The sequence below is a fragment of the Aptenodytes forsteri genome, unplaced genomic scaffold, assembly GCF_000699145.1.
Source record: "Aptenodytes forsteri isolate BGI_AS27 unplaced genomic scaffold, ASM69914v1 Scaffold55, whole genome shotgun sequence".
NCBI lineage: Eukaryota > Metazoa > Chordata > Aves > Sphenisciformes > Spheniscidae > Aptenodytes > Aptenodytes forsteri.
The window spans coordinates 1,248,580-1,269,112 of record NW_008796063.1 but is presented as its reverse complement, the minus strand read 5'-3'; the positions used below and the strand labels follow the sequence as shown (position 1 = coordinate 1,269,112).

General features: G+C 42.0%; 1 protein-coding gene across 4 annotated transcripts in view; it reads right to left on the bottom strand.

Moving 5' to 3' along the window:
- The window catches only part of DYNC1I1 (dynein cytoplasmic 1 intermediate chain 1), a 180,396-nt gene that overhangs the window by 27,680 nt on the left and 132,183 nt on the right, over window positions 1-20,533 (bottom strand). For all 4 annotated transcript variants that reach the window (XM_009286345.2, XM_009286344.1, XM_009286346.1 and 1 more), the window contains 3 exons: window positions 20,160-20,273; window positions 17,248-17,381; window positions 14,368-14,512 (listed from right to left, as the gene is read on the bottom strand). In XM_009286345.2, the coding sequence (XP_009284620.1) occupies window positions 14,368-14,512; window positions 17,248-17,381; window positions 20,160-20,273 (393 nt within the window). The remainder of the gene's footprint in view (window positions 1-14,367; window positions 14,513-17,247; window positions 17,382-20,159; window positions 20,274-20,533) is intronic.

Here is a 20,533-nt window from a genome sequence, read left to right as displayed (position 1 = left end):
CACGGCGGGGACGAGCGCCCGCAGCCCCCACCCCGCCTCTCACGAAGACTTCTGCGAGAAATAAAGTATCACATAGGGTGCCTCTGTAAAGGTCTAAGTGGTATCTACAGGATATCTCGGTCAGGTCCCTCTAGAATGCGTCCCCGTTCATTTTACAAGGGAAACAATATCGGGAATGCCTGCAGTGCGTTCCGTAGCCGTGCGTTATTTTTCTGAAAAGTGGAGCAACTGATTGCAATTATTATATAGCTTTTCTTTTGTATATTATTAATTTCGAACAATAAAGCAATCCATTTAATCTCGCCAGTTCTGTTTTCAGTCCTCCTGCACTACGTGGTGCTTCGTTCGATGTTGGGGCTGCAAGCGCTGCGGCTCAGCATGTGGACGGGTGTGTGTGCACACGCGTATCTCTATGCTGCTGCATTTGTGAGTTTTCACGTGACGTGTTGTTATTGCCGTACTGTATTGTAAATAATTTAGATATTTTTCTGTTCATCACAGGTATTACGAAAAACTATAAAAAGCATCCAGAGATTTAATTACATGACTTTGTCCTTTGAAAAAATACTGAAAATACGAAGGGATCAGGTCCCTGGCCTATAGGCCAGTTTTTCCTATACTTGAATTAATGAAAGACACTTTGAATGATTACAGGATCAGGTCCCAAATTTTCATAACTGGCCTAATGTTTTTTGTGCAATTCCTAAGAATAGAAAACATTTTGTGTTGTGTGACAATAAAATGAGAGCTTGAGCTTATTACCTCAAATTTATATAACATTTTTATTTCTTTTCCAAAGCTGGAGTTTTGCAAAAGAAAAGGAAAAAAATTACAAGAATGTTTTCTTACCTAAACAAGGTCTTGTTCTCCGAACGTATGTATCTGCTTAGTATATTATCAGTACCAGTGGAGTGAGTTACACATGTTAATGGAATTACTTACATGCCTGTGCTAAAGCATTTGCAGGGTAGAGGGTCAAATGAAGACTAAGCTTTGGAAAAGGCAGAGGTATTTAATAGGATATTTCAAAGTGAATCTCTTCAGCTGTTAGCCAGGAAATAGTATTTGGAGTGGTCCATACGGATCCACTATGTCTACCTGCCATATTGTGTATTTTCAGTGAAAACATCTAACTTAGGTTCAAATACATCAACCATCTAAATGCTGGAAAAATGGGCATTGAACACAATAGTACACCAAAGGAAAAGGAAATCTGGTCAACTGCTAGGTGGCTGGTATTTTTCTTATTCATGGGAAATGTGCTGCACATATAGCACTTTCACGTTTAATGTCGTGGGAGAAGTAACAAAATTCCACAGAAGTAAGAGGACTATTAAGATATCAATCAATCCAGGGCAGATTTCAGTCAGCGTTTTGTTTTTGTCAACATATCAAAACTTGTTTTGATCTTATTTTGAGTGTGACACTTATGGTCTTTTTAGTTCTGTCAGTTTATTTTCCAATTCATGCCTAAAGACCAAAGCATTAGAAGGAAAGGTCAGGAGATGTGGTTCTAGTCTGTATCTTGCTGTTCACTGTCATGCTGTACAATCTCTGGCCAATAGCTTTAGCAGATGTGCCTCAGTTTCCCTGTTAGCAAAATAAAAACACTTTCGGAGTGCTGGTATTTGAGGTGAAAAGCACAGCAGATATGCAGTGTGTATTGCCTTTACCGTAACAGTGGAAATATTCAGTCAACTAGGAAGTCAGAGGGAAAATCTGGGCAACAGGAATAATAATGGCTTTTGAGAAAGATCTCGGACATGCAAGGGATGACACACAAATGAATGGAGATGAATAGGGAGCGGAGCACTGTAAGGAAATAAGAAATTGCAGCCATGTGAGCAGCCCAGGCAAAAGGCAAGATCAACTGCAGTGTGGTTGGGAAAACAGGGAGAAATCATATGGCACCACCAGGCAGTGGTAGTGGAGCTGAGCTACAGCCTTCATAGTGCCCCCAGTATCTCTGCCCTCCCAGCTTGAGTAGCCTCCAGTGGAGAAAAAAAGTATTTCCCATACTATGTCCTGTTGTCTTGCACCGTTTAACTAGAGAAGAACATAGCAACTGCATCAGGTCAAGCTGGAGGTCTCTCTTGCTTAGCATCCTGTCTTCAATAGTAAGAGTGAGTGACCTTTCTTAAAAGCTGACATTTCACCCTGGGCTGCTTTTGCCCACTGACAGCAGTTATGTCGATTTCATCGTGGACTCGATTTGTAAGGTTAAGTGTGTATATAAATGTTTGCAGGACTTCCTTACTGTAAGCCTGTTAACTAAGGGCCCAGGCCTGCAGATTCTTTTAATGTAAGGATTTCTGAGTAAGGACCGATACCGACCACTTTTAGAAATTGTTGAAATGTGGAACCATGTAAAGGTCACTTTAAAGCAGTTTTAAATTACCAAAACTTCAGACTTACACAATCTATAACTAACATATGGCTATTATTATAAAACAACTGAAATTTAAACTTGATGAGCTTTCATTCTTAAATATCAACCCACTCTGTTATTCAATAGAACAGAAGAAATAGTTTAAAGCGGTATCTTCAGACAAACTTGGGCCAAATCTACTTATTACTATAAAAGAGAGTTTGGAGGGAAAATGTGGCCCTACTGAATCGGTGGAGTGTTGCCACTGATTTCAGTAGGACAGGATTTGAGCATTTAGTGGAAAAAGTGAAAAAGCCAATTCTAAGACACGCGGCTTTGTCTCATTTATTTAAGCGTGTCGTCAAAATCTATTGTTCATCCTCAGTGTGTGTATATGGGCATTGTTTAAAAGAACAATGCAGAGTGAACATTTTAAATACATGGGAGCTGTCTAGGAATTAGCACTTGTCTATGAAATAAGAAACTCACATAAATAAATACTACATATTTATGTAAGAGGTCTTTTTTCCACATATAAATTTGACCAGTCTGTTCCACTTCTTATTTGCATAGAAGAATTTTCTTTAATCCAGGAGGCGCCACACATAAAGTAGCTAATTATCCATATAAAGGCATGTATACATATCCACAGGTTTTAACTAGCATCTGACTTCTGAAAAGCCATGGAAAAAGCTATTGGCTTTGCCTGTTTCATGAAAGGAGCATTTTACACCTTGGCACAATTTCTGTGGGTGTCAGCTCCACCTAAAGGTACTTCCCTAGACTGTACCTTCAGCAGTACAGATGTATGGTGACACCATATACTCTGTTGTCTCCCCTTCTTTCTTTCTACTCCATTGTCTTCCGTTCTAAAGACGATAAGACAAACCCATACTTCTGGCTCACACTGTATTAACAACAGCCATGAGTGTTGTGTGGTATTGTAAGTTGATTCAAGCTAATTTGATTTTTCTAGGTGTGCAGCAAATATAACAGATTCATTAGTCCTTGGCATAGAAACTTTCCGAAGAAGCTGATGTGTTTGTTTAGGCTCGAGCTCCGGCTCTCGGGCACTTGGAAAGGGCAGAGGCAGAGTGGTCTGAGCAGAGTGGCTGCTCTTGTGTCTGGCCCTTGAACAAAGGGAATAGGGGGTTGGAACTAGATGATCTTTAAGGTCCCTTCCGAGGCAAACCATTCTATGATTCTATGAATTCGGTCCCATGGGACCAAATATTGTATAAATAGCCTTTCTTCATTAAAAAAACAAACAAACTACTAAATGGTGTCAAAGGAAGGCATCTATTCCAGCATAGATAACACACAGGAAAGTGAAACTCTGCAGTCTTTATTTAAAGGAAGCGTTACGTGTCACACTGACCAGAGAGATGCAAAAGAAACCGGGATAGGGCACAGCTTGTGGGACTTCCACTCAGGTTAGGATCCGAGCTCTTTCACTGTTTTATAGACCCTAGCTGCTAGGCCCAGTCTTCTCCACCTTGAGAGAAACATCATACTACTTGGCTGAATCCAGGCTCATCTTTTCCTTTCTGACCCTGCCAGTTAGCTAGGCCAACCCAAAAGATGCAGATAGTATAAGCAGAAACTAAAAGCTGCTGGGAATTTTGAGGCAAATACTCCTCAAATCAGCTTTACCCTGGTTTTGACCTTTCCTTCTTCAGCAGTTTCCTTCCTGGGTCACCAAATGTTAGCTGTTTGGTGTTACTTGTGCATACCTCTTGTGGTTGGGGAGTAAGTCCTCCGCTGTATGTAAGTCTCTACTACTCTTGTAAGCTTTCATGCTCTCCATTTGTATGGAGTCAAAGAGGCCCTGGTTTTTATTCGGATTGATTGATCTCCAGGGGAATTTTGCCAGTTCTGGACTGCCATGTTTCTCCCAAATCTGTTTTCTAATAGTTATGATAATTTAGGATAATCCAATAGCTCCTGCTTTAATATTATACTTGTGGGACTTGACTTAGTTCAGATTATGCTAGCTTTTAAAAGCTACAGCAATCCCAGGAACTGTTACGAGCTGCCATAAATCAGAGGCGCTAGTTACAGGTACATCCCTGATGGCTCAGCAAAGCCTGTCTGCATTCTCCCGGAAGGGTATCGTTATCCCACAGACCCTGATACTATACAACTCACAACTTGCAGTCTGCTCCACCTTTTCCAGGACTAACCAGACCTTCAAGGATGGCCATGGGAAAGCAAAAGGGGGATGTTTACGCTCTTCAGCTTTAGCCACCCAATGTCACTGGCTAACTGAGGTGACCTAAACTGAGTTACATGAGTAATAGCTCCTTTACCTGTCTCTAAATTCCTTCTGGCAGTCAGATTCAGCGCTGAATCACAGATGAGCCCCTGGGGCTCAATGGACATTTCGCTGGGCTATGACCTATGTACATGTTGTGTCATCTCACTGTCAGATGATTATTAGGTCACTGAACCAAGTCTAAACTGCACTTTTGGGCAAGGGAACAGGCTTCATTTTTAGATTCAGTGGCAACAGGGGGGAAGAAATGAATATGGAAATGATCCCTACACTATTCACAGCCCTGTTTTATTTAAGTACTGTAGTGTTACTACACTGATTGGTTTTTGGCATCCTAAAAGTTGCAGACAGTCAAGGCAGAAAAATTCACTTTTAGAAATGTTTGTTCTTGCAAACAGGCTGAAACTGTTGCCTCTCTTAATTGCCAATAATAAAAGAAAGTCCAATATTTTTGCATAAACATGTGGGAATTATTATAGATGGAGGAGGGGACAATGGTGAGACCGAAAGGAAAGGAGCTATGAAAGCAGACCAAGTCTGGAGATAACATGATGATTACATTTTTGTGGTTTTCTTCAAAGTCAAAGTGTCACGGGTGAGCATACAAGAAGGAAGCAAAGGAAAAAAGGTTTGATGATTGGCACAGGCGGTTTTAATGAGAACCGATCTTAATGTCTAATACTGTGGCACGGAGAAAAAAAATAAAAGAACTTGGGAATTCAGACATCACCTGACTTTCAGGAGCGTCAGAAAGTCAGACAGCAGAGCTTTCGGGGTCTGTGGAGATAGCCTGGAAGCTATACTGACAGGTAAACTGCTTATTTGGTTAATCCTCCTTAACTGTTTTAAGTCCTCTGCAGAGATGCGACACCTTCAGGCTGTGCTGCTAGACTTCAGTTGTTCGCTTTGGTTTTCCAGCTCTCTTCTACCCTGTCTTTCCACTTACTCAATGGAAAAAGACCTTTTTATTTTCTGAAGAAAAAAAGCAGAAAGTATGGCATTCCTCTTCACCACTGCATATGAGCTGAGGAACTATTTTCAGTGAGTTTGGTATAAATGTGTATTACTTGATGACTAATGTAAATTTAAATGAATTAATGATAAGATATCTGCTTGCCATGGACGAACTTTACAAACATCAGAAGGTATGTAAGGCCTTGAAACTCTACAAAACAGGCTTAAGAAAGGTTTTATGAAGAAGCTAATATGCAGACTGGGTTATAGTGAGGCACCAGGGAGGACAGTGTTCCCCAGCTCACTTTTCTCCCCAGTTCCTACTGGCCAGGCTGGTGTATTCTTGTTTCTGTGTTTTAGATCACCCAGTTTCATTCCCAGTCTGGAGCCCCGCTTCCTCCACACTTGCGAGAGTTGTGCCTACAGGTTTCCACTGCTTGAGGTTTAATACCTTCTGCTCCACTCACCCACGTCAAGCTGGATGCAGTGTGGATGGCAACAGTGGAGAAGCCTGTACAGGTATTTGCCATTTGTTTTGTATTTCCTCAGACTGCTGACTTCATCGCTAAATGTTAATCAAGTTTTCCACCTTATATTTAAAACATGCTTTAAGCAAGCCAGCACTTCTTCCTATCCTCCTAACTATGCATTTCAGTCACGAGATTTCCTTAGAAATACTACCCTTTTCTTTTGGAATGTCTACCTACTTCTAAAGATGGCTCAATTTCTTCTTTTAAGAAGCTCAAAACACTACAGAAGGTCTTATTGTCCCTGCCTAGCAAACTGATTCACAGTTTCTGTAGCTCATACTCCTGCCTTTATATTACTATATTCCTGGATTTTTTTCAGAGAAGCACTTGGGGACTTGCTGAGACATACGAGCCAGGTATGGTTTTGCTAGACTGACAGAAGAATCACCAAATCTGGCCAGAGGAAACACTGAACACAGAGTGAAACACTGAAGAAGGGCAGATTTAGTCTTCTGCCTCCAGTTGTCACTCCCTGTTTATATCCCATGTAAGTGGGATCAGGAAGCAGAGCTGGAGAGCGAGTGGGATGCTTTGGGAGAAGCTGGATCACTGTGCTAGCGCTCTCCCGTCATGCAGGACAGGCAGCGGCACACACTTGTGTCCTGAACCTACTCCTGTTGGAGTCAATGGGATTGGTCTCCCTGCTTCGGGCCTCAAGTTGTTAAAGAGAGGTAGTTTAGCTCAAATTGTGAGGCAAACAGGGGAGTGGGATAATGTAGCTGCGGTTTCAGGGGGTTGTTTCCCACCCCTGTGACTCTGATGGGAACATTCACAATGAGGCCTCTGAAAATCCAATTTTTCTTTTTAATGGAAAATGCTGCTTCATCACGGCCTGGCATTGCATGTGGACTCGGCGAATTACCAGGCTTTCAAGCGACTCTGCTGCTGCAGTTCCAGCTGCCAGGAAGCGCAGGCAGGAGCATGGGGAACATTGCAAGACAGCTGACACGGCCCGATGTTACAGCACCGTCTGCTGAACAGTCAAGATTAGTATTTGTAGCTGCTGCCACCAGGATGCCCGCAAAGCTTTCATGGGTCAGCAAGCAATGATTTTGAGGCTAATTATTATTGAAGAGAACTCCATCTTGTAGGATTTTGAATACAGTTCCTTTTTTTACTGATTACAAGTGTCTCTCACATAGCAGAGAAAGGACGGCTGCATGAAGCAGGTGGGAGAAAATTTCCATTAGGGAAGAAGTCCTGGGCTTTATATATTGATAATTTTCCTGAAATATTTCACTATTACATGCGAGCCCAATTCTCCAGCGTAATTCTGCTACAGAACAGTCAGTGGGAGGTTTGCATTTTGATTTTAGGGGAAAAAGGAATCATGACTTTGTTTTGTACAGATTATATGAGCTCCTGAAATCCAATTCTCCTTTCCATGTGCAAATAAAGCTTTCACTGGCTACAGCTGGATTTATGTAAGGGTTTTCTGAAAGAGAGTTTAGCCCACTGAGTGTTTCAGAACAGCCTCAGTATTTTAGATGACTTATATTTACGTGTGTGTGTGCACCATTCTTCACGAAGCGTTTCACAAAGAAGAAGCATGGTTGGCGTGAGTAAATGAAGTATGTCGGCCAGCTGAAGAATATTTTCCTATCACTTTTCAAATATGGCTACATCGAAAACCAAAATCATGAGAAACATTTCATGTGAAGAACTTGGGGCTGATTTCAAGCCACCTGACTTCACTTTGGTTTTGCTCTTTAAAATTACCTAGAAAATACCATAATCTTCTTTTTTTGTACAGCTGGATGAGAGCCAGACCTCTGACTCCAGAGGTAAAGGGCAAAAACTAAAAAAATCCTGTCTGAACAGGCAACTCCACCCTCTTCCCCAAGTCAGCTTGGCCTTTTGACAGAAAGTGAGCTCTGAAGCAAATTCATTCATTGCCTTGTTTTTGGACAAAACTCAAAATTCTGAACTTACACCACAGAGAGACTGTTTCCATGAAATCCAGCATGCTATTTTATCACCCTTTGTCTTTTGCTATAATCAGATAAAATTAGCATTTGGACAATGATTAATCAGATTCATCATTTTAATTGCTTTTATCAAAGAGAAAAGCTTGCACTGGAAATGCAGTGTCGTCAAAGGAAGGTGATTGCCTTATGAGCAGAGTCAAGAAGGAGCTCCGTGTTGTGATGCAGCAGCGGGGGGACCATTCTAGCCAGGTATCCAAAATAAGAGGGGTTAAATCATCCCCCGAGCTAGACGTTTGAGCCCCACCAAAATCAATGGGAGGGGGGGATTAGTAAAGGATTCCACAGAGAGAAGAAAATAGGGAGAACTGTCTGTATTCAGTCCACCTACTCCCAAAATAGACAAAAGTTTTGGTCTCCCTCACAGTACATTGTTTCTTTTCCTCATTTTCTTCTGGATGTTATTTCTTATGCCTCCCTAAACTCTCTGGGCCCTTTTGAGATCACCCACCATGGCACTAGAGACAGATGCAGATTGCATCCAGATTCAGCGGTGTGGTAAGTACAGAAAGCCTGAGGTCCTGACACTCCTGTAGTTTGATTTAGCATCTGATCAGAGCACACCCTGGCTTTCTTCTGCTTGCATCTTAGCTTTTCTGGCTGCCGAATCAAGGTATAGCTGTGTGTGTGTGGCATGCGATAAAGAGGCTGATTCCTTCCTGGTAGTAGTTTGGGAGAAGCCAGAATAAGAAGACAGACCCAGGAGCTCAGAAGTGCTGCCACATCTGCCAGTTTAGATACGACCTGAGGCTGACCAGATGCAAGAAAGCCATCAAAAGCTACAACAACTGATCGTCTGCCAGACTTGGGCTCCTGGATAGTCAGTGGTGCGAAGTAATGGTGGTACCTCCAAGAGATGTCTAATGTACGCATTGCAGTTACCTCTTGCCAGTGGCTGCGAAAGAAACCAAAGTATGGAAGCCCTAAATAATAAAGGATCCAGGAGGATCCAACTTCATATGCAGTAAGAGTCATCTAAAATGCCTCATGTAATGTAAGAAGACTCAATATGGCCCAAAGGATTTAGGAAAGCTTAGAAAATAACATTAAGAATTAACAGGTTCAAGACTGAAAGTAGTGATACTTTCTAAATTTCACTAAGTCCAGCTCTGATCTACACTTAAGAGTATGCAAGATAAGGTACATGAGTAACCTCTGCATTTCACCAGTCCATTTCATTGCTGGAGACCAGTCTGATCCTGTTACAAACTGGAGAAGTAGGGCTGGCCCCAAGTGGACAAAACTGGTTTTCATCAGGAAGTGTCAGCACATTAATAAATAAGCCTTACTCTTAGAAGATCCTGCTTTCAGAGAGACCAGAGCTGTTCACAGGCACAAGATACAGCTCAGAGCAAAATGGCAAGATCATCACAGCACTTCCTCCCCTTGGGGAAGACCCATGTTCCAGTCCTACTCGGGCAGACCTTTGCAGCGTGGCTTGGTGCCCAAACCACTGGGCTATATACCATTAACCACTAACATTAGTGTCTCTAATCTGTGATCCACTCTGATCACCTGCCATGGGACTTCACTAAATCAAGTCATTGACTCCAGCATTTCCAATTACAGTTAAAACAATTTTCATGAGGGAGAATTCACCAAGTTGTTGTAACAGTTCACTAAGTTTACTGTCCTTTTATCATGACTACATGTTTGACTACATTTCTATTTGTATCTTTAACTTCAGGCCATGCTATCTATAACACAAGAGGCTCTCACTCACCCACTTAATGTGATTGAAATTATACTAGAAAAAAATCTGAGCCAGTAACCAGGTATCTTGATACATGGTATTTGTAATGTAAAAAATAGTAAGTTCTTAATCTTAAAAAAGTGACAACCTGACCCTAACTAAAGTTTATTTTAGTAAACTTTAAAAATTACCCATTTGTGAGTGCATTGTTTTCTTGGTGACTAATCCACACAATCATGTAATGCTCTGATTCATTGTTCTACACCATTTTCCGTCACAGTAAGTGTGGTCTATCAAGTTGATCCTATCAGATCCTATCAGCTAGGCTTTTGGGGAAGGGGATTGGGGGCGTAGAGGTACCTATCTTTACCACCACCACCACATGCTTCTTTGCATTGCTCTAGTGATAGGCTTCAGCTTGACCTCTGAGGAGACGGTGTTCAACCTCTAGACCAAATTAAAACTAGTGGAGTTTGAAGTTATATGCTGATAGGAAGGTATGAAAGTGCAAGGTAAAATAATTTACTCCAAGAGTCAGGAGGACTGGATCATACCAAGATAAACAGCAAGCAAACAGATGGGCATAAGATATTGAAGGTACAAAAATGTACGTGAAGGCACATAGCATAGAAATGTGAATTTTTGCTGTTTAAAATGTGGTTTCTCAAAAAGCACAAAAGACTGCAGACTGGAACAACACAGGACACCAAAAGAGCAGAGCAGCAGGTGAAGAGCATAAGAAAGAGAAGACAAAGGAGAGGGATTAGGAAGGAGCTACCATTGATGCACATGCTAGTAAGGCAAAACTGAGCACGGACAGAAAAGTAGGTAGTCTATCACTGAAGGCACACATGTCCTCTGGCTCAATTAGTCCTTGCTAATGGTTATGTGGTGGCCCTACTACCAGTCTGCTCACCTCTGTCCCTCCTTCTGATTATGGCACTCACCACCATTACTTAAACATTAGGCAAAGAGGGAGATAAGCATGGATGGGGATACAGCAATGCTGTTACAGTTATTCCAGTCTCTCTTCTAGTCAACTGCCCATCTGAGCATGACTTAGGCATAGATGCAAGAGAAGAAAAACAGTCATTAGCACCTCCCCTCAATGGAAGGATAAGAGATAAAGGAGAAGGATGAAAGAGCTAACAAAATCCAGCTCTCTATCCAGACCTTTATTAACTCCCTCAGCAGCAAACAAGCCATCTTCTAGGCTTCAGCTGAAACTAGCTTATGTTTTGCTATGCTTTAACAATTCCAAGCTAGCTCCTGTCCCTTGACACAATATCTAAAAATTCACACTCCAAACAGCAATTGCTGTAATAATAACAACAATACTTACATTTCATTATTTAACCTCATGCTATTCGTTCATGAGGATTAGTGCTTAATTAATTAACAACACTTAGCACTTCCACTTAGCACTTTACCTCTTCAAAGCATCATACAGACAATACCTAATTAAGGGCAGAGCTCCGCAGACACTTCACATCAGGACTTCCCTTTGACAGCTCTGCATCCAAGACTTGCTCACATGGTGTAGCATGAATTCAAGTTGAAAGCCCTGTTGACTTCATCAGGAACCGGCTAATGCCCTGGCTATCAAGTGACTATCTTTGCAAATTCCTTTTCTTTTCCTGTTGCTTCTGGTGGCCTACTATTCACCCAGGGATCTAATTATTGGCTAATGTGATGGGTGATAATGTGAACCTTGTATTAGTGTTATCTACAAAACCTTCATTCTTCCGCTAGTGAAAACCTCATTCTCAGTCACCTTGTTGAACTGCCTTTGGATAGAAAATGTGTTAACCACAAAAACAGATTATAAAATGTCAAGCCAGATTTTAAGGGAGATGGTGCTTTCAATCCATCAGTCAAATGCCTGCTATGAAAGTGCCTTTCTCGTAAGCACCCCAGGGTGCTACACAACATCAATAGACAATATAAACACAGGGCTTTTATGGTTCACTTTACAATTGGACATTGACTCTGAACCTGTGAAACAGAAAGGAATTGAATTTCATGACCAAAGAGGATAATGTGCACAGGATTAAGTAGACAACGCTGGGAGAAGCAGGAAAGCAATACGGCATTGGATGTTGATAGAGAGATTAAATTTACAGATAAGAAACCAAAGGAATAAAACAATTCTGAGTAAACTCTCATAAACCAGCAGTAGCACTCAATGCTTCATATCAATCCACTATTTTTTTCAGAGGATCAAACATGCTGATGGGTTTATTCAAAGCCCACTGACTGACTGGGCCCTGACTATGGGAACTGAACAAGGAGAGCCCTAAACATGTAATAGTTCCAGCCAAGAGAATTGTCCAGACAGTATGGAAAGAAACTTCTGCCGGAGTCAAATTGGAAGAAAAAGAAAACATTCATCACAGTTCAAGAACTTGTCTAGTGTCTCAGAGGATGTCTTCACAGGGCAGTGGCTGGCAGTGCAGCAGCCTGGGGCTGCTGCTGCTCAAACTTGCTCCAGAAGAAAGCAAGTGATCCAATACAGCAACGCGGCTTCCAGCTCTGAGTGGTGCTGTGGTGTGTCACATGCATGTCACAGCTCACATCAGCTAGGTCAAACAGCTTTCTCAGGAAGCCCTTCTTGCCAGGTGAGCCACAGCTTGATAGATAATTAGAAATTTAAATGGTTTGGTTCTTTGAAAACTGACTGTATTGAACAGAATCTGACCTAACCATTTTGGCACTGAATTCTTCCACAAGGATACCTGTGTACTGCTAACTGCAGTGTCTTTGTGCCCAATATATGCTGTGTTAGTGTTACTGCTAACTTCTAAAATCCCAGGAGTTTAAAATAAAAAACAGGCCTTATTATCCCTTAATATAATTTCATTTAAGCTGCAGATGGATGAGACCCTTATTACCATATTCAACCTCAAGCTGAGGGTCAGATACTCATCCTAGACTTTTCTGGACATGTATGTTTGGAATTCAGTACCTGCCTTTCATCTTCCCCCCAGTCTCCACAAATTCTTTTCCCCTTACTCGGCTTCAACTTCCACCCTCAATATTCCCTTGCCACCAGTTGCCACTGTCCAGGACTCCCTTATCTCAGACACCAAACAGCCTAGCCAGCCCCAACCAGCTAACACCTAAGCTCTCCATCACTTGGTTATCCTGCAGCCCTTTCTAACGTTTACCACCTAGGACCCATCCCAGACCCATTCCAGCCTGCCCATGACCACTCCCCTGGACCACTTCTGCATTGGTTAAGGCTGGGTCCACTGATGTATATGGTTACATGCGAATTAGGTAAATCATGCACCTTTCTTATAACGAGCTTCCTAAAATGTAACGCTCAAGACAAAACCGTCAGCTGTGGCACTGTTGATCAGGAAAAGATACCTGTGAATTTGCATGCATGTTGGATCAGGCCATTCACAAATGCATTGTGAAGCTACTATGGAAGCTGATTCAAGTTACTATCTAGATAACTGTGCTTCTGTTTCCAGCACAAGGCTGTCACATGAGCCCTTCTGATCACTTTTGTATTTACATTTGCTGTGCATCTGTCCGAGCATCTCCAAGCCCTGATGTCTTGGAGGAATACACGCTGAGATACTTCCTGACTGGGGTCAGCTTCCAGTACTGGAACTCTGCCGGGTGCAGCTCAAGATGTGAACCAAACGCAGACATAACAACATGGTTAAAACAAAAGCCTGGCATTTGGAAGGCAGTTCTCTACTCTGGTGTATGACAAAAATAACTGTTTAGATGACTTACATAATTAGGATTTTACCTCTCATTCTCCTGTTTTACTCGGCCTGTACAATGAAAGAGGTTGGTCTGTTTAGTCTGTCCCACAGTTTTCACTCATGCTGTCATTACCCTATATTCATACAGTTCTGTGGGGTGTTTGGGTTTCAAAGCTTCACAGGACTGTGTATTCATTTCTGCTGTTCATAGTGCTCTCCCTGTAAGAGGTCATGGCGACTCGGCCATGGAGTAGTCAGCAGTAGATCCATGGTGGTCATGAATGTAAGTTCCAGCATGTATTTTCTCCGTGCTTCCAGCCATCAGTGTCTAATGTCATTGGGACAATTTATACTTTTTGGCTATCACAACCTCCTACAGCAATGAATTTCACGAGTGATATTGATTGCATTAAGTCGTAAGTGTGCTTCCCCTGTTGCTTCATCAGAAGAAAGTGTTCCTGCTGCTGCACCAACATGGTGCATAGTATTAGCCTTGCAATTTAGCCTGCACAGGGAGTGCTGGATGGATTGTTTGATGACTTGCAGTACAAGACATCCTAATCTCTTTGCCTAGTGAAATTGCTCAGTGCTCGGGTTAATACTGAAGTGCAGGCCAGCTGAAGCTACCTTTAAAGGGCAGGGTACACTCCAAGGTGAATATGGTTGACACAGTTACACTAGGTATATATTTTACTTACAATTTTATCACTATGCCTATTCTAAGCACAGCCTTTCAATTAATTGATTCTTAGGACTTGATATAGACAATACAGAAATATTTTTGACAACGGCATTTTCACAAGTAGCATTATCCACCCCACACCAGCTTGGATTTCTCACCTTTGTGGTCCACAACTTGACTGTCCAGTCAAATGATGATGTGACAAAGAGATGGGAAAAGTCAATTGGACCCACTGCCATGTGACAATTGATTCCTGTGACGGGTCCTTGGTGGCCTTCAAAAATTTCACCAATGCCAGCTTTACTGCAGGAAGAAGAGACATTTGCATTCAGAGAGTGATTTAATATCTGGTGATTTGACATCTGGTGATTTAACATTATTTTTCTTTACTCTTAGGTTCCTGTTTCCTTTTAAAGTTCCATTTAATCTGTAAATCTGTCTCCTTTCAGTAAGGCCTTTGCCTGCAGAGGTTTACTGCTGTGGGCACAGTCAATGCTCAGGATCCAGCACAGGGAGACTTTCTCTTACTTCTGAAGACTTGCCTTAGTCACTTTTACATACACTGTCTACTACTGTAGCTTGAAATAACATTTATGTATAATTATAAAATAATTCTAAATTACAATTATACTATAGCTTATGCCTCTGAGTAAGCCATTATCACAAGGAATAACCATTAAAATAAAAATGCAAACATGTTAATGACTTATCATGAGCAATTCTTTTCTCTTAAATATCTAAAATAACTTTCCACAGCAGTCAATCAAGTCACTAGGAAGCAAATCCTTTTTCACAAAAAGTGAAGGAACTGTTCCTGTGATCAGGTATCATACAGTCATTACTTTGAACAAGGGGAGATGTGCATTTCATCAGCCTGGGGCTAGAATAGCTATTAGGAAGGAAAAATACAACGCTGTGTAAGAAAGAGAGAATGTGTGCAGTTTTCTTCTTCCTGGAAGCAAATGACACCAGATCAGTTGTCAGTGCTGTCTCACAGTGTATACAGAAAGGGGAATAATGAAATTACCCTTTTAGTTACATTATGGAAAAATTGCCAATGGAAGAAAATACATTAAAAATAGCCACAGCTCTGACGAGGCTGCCAGCCCTGTTCCAGTGTGAATACAGCGTACCCAAAGAGGTGAGGAGGTGCACTGGAGGAAATTGGTCCCTCATATTGCTAGTGTGGTGTCCCCTCACCTCTCCTGTTGACCATGACAGTGAGGCCTCACTTAGGCTCCCCTGCCAGACCTCACAGCATGTGCTGGAGAACTCACAGGGGCTGAGTTCTGCAGTGCCTCTGCAGTGCTGGGTACAAAGCACACCTCTTATTTTATCCCCACCTGTCTGCCATGTAGTTGGCTGGATAAGGGGAGTTCTGGAGCACTGAGAACATCTTGTGTATCTATCTGCTGTGCTTTGACACACCTTTTTCCAGAGTAACATATGGCTCCCCGCTGTGCTGGGCTGAAGGACACAGGAGCCTCTGGAAATAAAATGGGGATGATAGCAAAAAGCTCTAGGAAAGACAGGCAGCAGCAGAAAAGGAGTGTGTTTGTTGATGGTCAGCAGAAGGTTTGCTAAAAAGGTGGGCTAACAAGAGGATCTGGCACCTTCCTCCTTGTGTGAGGAACAAACAAGGCATGTCTGAAAGATCAGAAGTGAGAAATGCCCTTGGGCATGCTTCATTTATCCTAGCAGCCTAAGACTAATTCAAACCATCAGCTGCCACGCAGCCTATCAGTATAATGCCTAAATAGACACAATTTTGCAATACTGTCAGCAGTCAGGCTAAAATAAAAATATTTTAAAATAAAAATTACATTGAACAAAATATATGTAAAACAGTATTTATACAACATTAGGAATGCGTAATAGAAGCCTTACAATCTTAAACCAGTGTATCGATGTCTATTTGGTCAACAGAAACACAGAATATGATAAAATATGAATTCAGAGAATATTGCAAACTATTGAAGTGTGGGGGTGAGCTTTAAATCTATCAGTGAAAAAAGTTTGTTCTTTACAAAAGCCTTTCAAGCATCCCAGAGGATGAAACTACTACCAGAAACTAACAGAGCACGCTAGCATCCTGCAGATTTACGGGGTGCAAAATAAGGAACTTGCAGTATTAAACTACAGCCTGGGTTATGCGGAGAAGGGATATGACCACCATGTGTGAGAGAGCACAGGGTACCAGTCCTGGGAGCAGGTCAGCCAGAGCTTGTGTACCTGTGTGGCACACTGCGGCTACATCCGTGTTAGCGAATAAACCAGGCGGCAGCCCAGACTGAGGGCAAACAGTGTGGCATGGCTCCTGGCTGTACAACAAAACCCTCTTGCCCTCCTGGAGAGGGTGGCCATGTCCAAACTGCCCACCGAGAGCGGGGGCCAGCAGGGCTCAGTCTCTAGCCTGGCTATGCAGACGCAGCCTGCAGTGCTGCGTGGGAATACCTGCTGCTGGATGGCCGTGCACTGGGACATGCACGCTCTGTTTCTCACACGCGCATGTGCCCATGGTGGCTCTTCTCTGATATATGCCTGTGGAAACTGAAGATGGAGCTGAGGATAGTAAAAAATAAAGTGGATTACCATCTCTTATGAGTGGTTTAGGCCTGATTACCCTGCAACAAAACTGTTTCCTAGGGCCTGATTTGACCTGCCCAGACATAGATACCTACATCTCAGCTAGCTGGCTAGACCTCCGTCTCACCTCACGGGTGAGGAAGAGGCATTTCTGAGGTCCCAGTCATCTCTTCTTCAGGCAGATGTCTGAAAAAGGTAAAGGAAATCAAACCCTAAGAGCAGTCATTGCTCCCCACCAACCACGCAGGGAGCCTGGGGCAACTACCCCAGTATAACAGGCTGTAGCACAGATGCTCAAAGTCAGGCGACTCCTGTCCTAGTTGTGCGAAGTAGAACAGTACAGACACCGTTGATCCAAGAGAAAAACCGTGAAACACTCCACACACACACTTGACTACCTCACGCCAACACAGGTACACAATGTTATTTCAGTACAAAATGCTGAACATCACCTTCCATGGCGACAGGCTGTGTAGACTGTTCCCTCTTCACTGCCAACGACAAAGTTATTGACATCTCCGGTTGGGAAAGCCATTCCTGTAACCGCCACTGGTTTGGACTTATTGTACACCAGCTCCATGCTCTCCTACCAAAACAGGTCTTTGTTATTATTCTGCAATCATCCTTTTGTTTGGCTGTTTGTTTTTTTTTTTCTAATTAATTTCTAAATGTTACACATGGTAGCAGGAGGGAAAGAAGAAATCATTTGACCCAGCCACAGGGCTTTGGTTTCTGCATAGGACATTGCGAGAAGATGCAATGTCACAAACTAGGATGCACTGCTCCTGCTATCCCCACCACTGTCTGTCACACGTTTGAGAGCAGCTGGAAGGCACTGGTCTTTGCTACATCATCTTAAATCAGGCAGAGATGACAGGTGAGAATTTAAAATCTAATGGTGCAGAAACTAAAGATAATACCTTAATGGTTACACTTGCCAGCCTCAGGCTCTAATAAAACATGCAATACCCTTCTATTTATAAACATGTTTTAAATCAATTGTTTGTCAGGAAACACAGGTAGTGTCATGTGCACCTGAGGCATTTATCAGACTGTGCCATTTGTCCCTTTGCAGAACAAAACTAAAAAGTTGGGGTCCTGTCACTACCACCATTCTAAGCATTGCTTTTCAGGGATTTTCTGAGGTAACCATAAACACTCCCTCTAGACTCCACCATCAAGCTACAAACCAGCAAGCGTATTTTCTTTTTTCATTTGGTAGCTATATTTCAAAGTAAATCAGCATGCCCATTTTTGTTATTGCAAGTACAACCAGCATGAACAGTTTGTGGCCGTTGCAAGATGGGTACACTTTGAGCATATTTTGCACAACTTTTTGGTTGTTCAGCCTAAATGGTGTAACCCAAGAATCCACAAAGGGGTTGAATGATTTAGCAATTTTCATTTTTAGCTATTTAAGTGGGTATGTTTTCTATGTTTAAAATGTCTAAGCTGCTATTCTTCTAGGGCCAAAGCCTGTAGCATTTTTCTCAGAAGGGCTTTTTGCTGTAGCTAAAGAAAGCGGGCATCTCTGTGAGAGGAGAGGGCTGCAAACCCATAGAGAAATACTTTTGCTTGGTTTATACTTTTCTTCGAAATACATTTGGTTCTACTAAAAAGGCAAACCACGACCTGGAAAATGCATCGGCAGAGCACTTGTGGACCATATATTTCTGTGAAAATCTTCTGAGGTGAGATCATCATTTAGTGTCTTTGTGGAGACACAGCCAGATACTGTGGTGGACCCTCTCCTCCCAGCACCTACACCATAGCTGTACACGAGTGCTCTGGATGCGTGTCTTCGGAAAGTTTCCGACTGATGCACATCAGCAACACTCTGCTCCTCCCAATTTAAAGCTATGGCATGTAGCTTGACATCAAATCCTGTGCCTTTCTTTTCTGTATCACCGTGAGCCATGCGCCAAACTTCAGCGTAATGTGGGGTGTGTTCCCATCCTTGTTGAAAGGCAGTTTTGGAGCACGGAAATTCCATCCGAGTGATGAAGTACTGGAACTGAGATGTTCACAAATCTCTGCTTCAAAATTCAGTATTCCAGTAAGTGAATGCATAAGGGTGGGATTTATCTTCTTGATGTTTAAGTGAGAAACTGGGGAAGGGATTCAGGTGCCTAAACATAGATGTCTGGGCCATTTTAGATGCCTCCACTTCTATTCCAGAAGAGTATTGGTTTCTCATAGTCCCAGGACACAACTACCAGACCCATACTGTTGCCTTAGATGAGCGTGAGCAACATGATCTCACTTTGAGTAGGGGAGTAGATGGGCTGACTTCCAGAAGCCCCTTCCATCCTAACATTTGACAGTTCTGTAGCCCATGGTGGGTATCTGAAATGGTATTTCACACTGGAATGGGATGAGTCGTCCTCCAGAAGTGCCCAGTCTCTCTCTACATTAACTGTAAAGGGAACTCAAATTACTAGCTTAGACTTGACACGCACCTAACTTTAGACGGCTAAGGTTAGGATAGAGGAGTCCCACCTCTTGTGTCAACACTGAAAAGCAAATAATTTGATAGTAATTGCACATTAATGCATGATTAATGGATGATTAATGGAATCATTAAGAGGAGTTTCTACGCAGCATTTTGAAACAAGATCAGATCCCATGATGCTTAGTAAAAATGATATTAAATTATTTTTTTCTAAGAAATTATGTATAAAAAATGAGTGATGCATTGGGATAGAAAATGTACTACTCCAGAAGATAACACTTAAAAGATGCTTTCCGTAGACCTTTTTCAGCATCAGAGTCTTTGTTTAGTTTTCATTATTATAATCACTAGTGGTTTGGACAATTTTCCTGGGTTTCCTTTCATTTCTGATACAACAGAGAGGAGGGGGGAAAAGACAATAGTAGCAAACATTCCAGAGGGGGAAATTAGTTCTAAAACTTTTGATTTGCATTGTTTGTTCCTTTGGCTACTGAAGGCAGGCAGCAAAGTAAGCTTTCTGACTGCGTGCCTTGGAAACCCGTAGTGTCTAGGGTGTGTTCAGCAGCAGTGCAATCTAGTCCATATTTGTTAAACAATGCTGTAGAGTAAGTACAATTTATACCACAGGCGACTTCTGTAATTACCGTGCTTTAAAATGGATTATTTCATTTTCACTTGAAACTGACCTATGTATTAACGTATTACAATAATTACATGATTTGTGGTAAAGGAAATGGGTTTTGGCTCTTAGCAGAGACTGCTGGAAGCAAGCTGTACTCTTTCAAGTGCATCCATTGGTTTTAGTTTGTACAGGACGTGAGGTTTTGGCTTTTAGGAGCTATGTTCCATTAAGCAGGTATTCTGCTCTACTGAAGGTGCTTTTTTTCCCTGTATAGGTGAAAACAAACCCACCTGTGGAGTTGAGAGCATGTCCAGGCTCCAGGAGCACATTTTGCCATCCGTAGAGACAGTAATGAGATTGTGCGCATTCTGTGTTCCAACTACATTCACACAATACACAGGATGCTGAAAACACAGTAACACTGGAAATCAGAGAGCCGTTCTCACATCTTCACGAACAAATTTCTAATGTCTCATATGTTATTTTAAAGAATGATTAAGTAGTCACATAGTGCCTGGAAAATACAGGCCTCGGCTTTTGCCAGATAGGAATTGTTTGGGTTTTTTTTTTTAATTTAAATTTTAAGAGGTATGTTATGGAAGTGGAAATGTTTTCAAAGTTTCATTTTCCTCATAATAAAACAACCCAGCTGAGTAATGCTGTG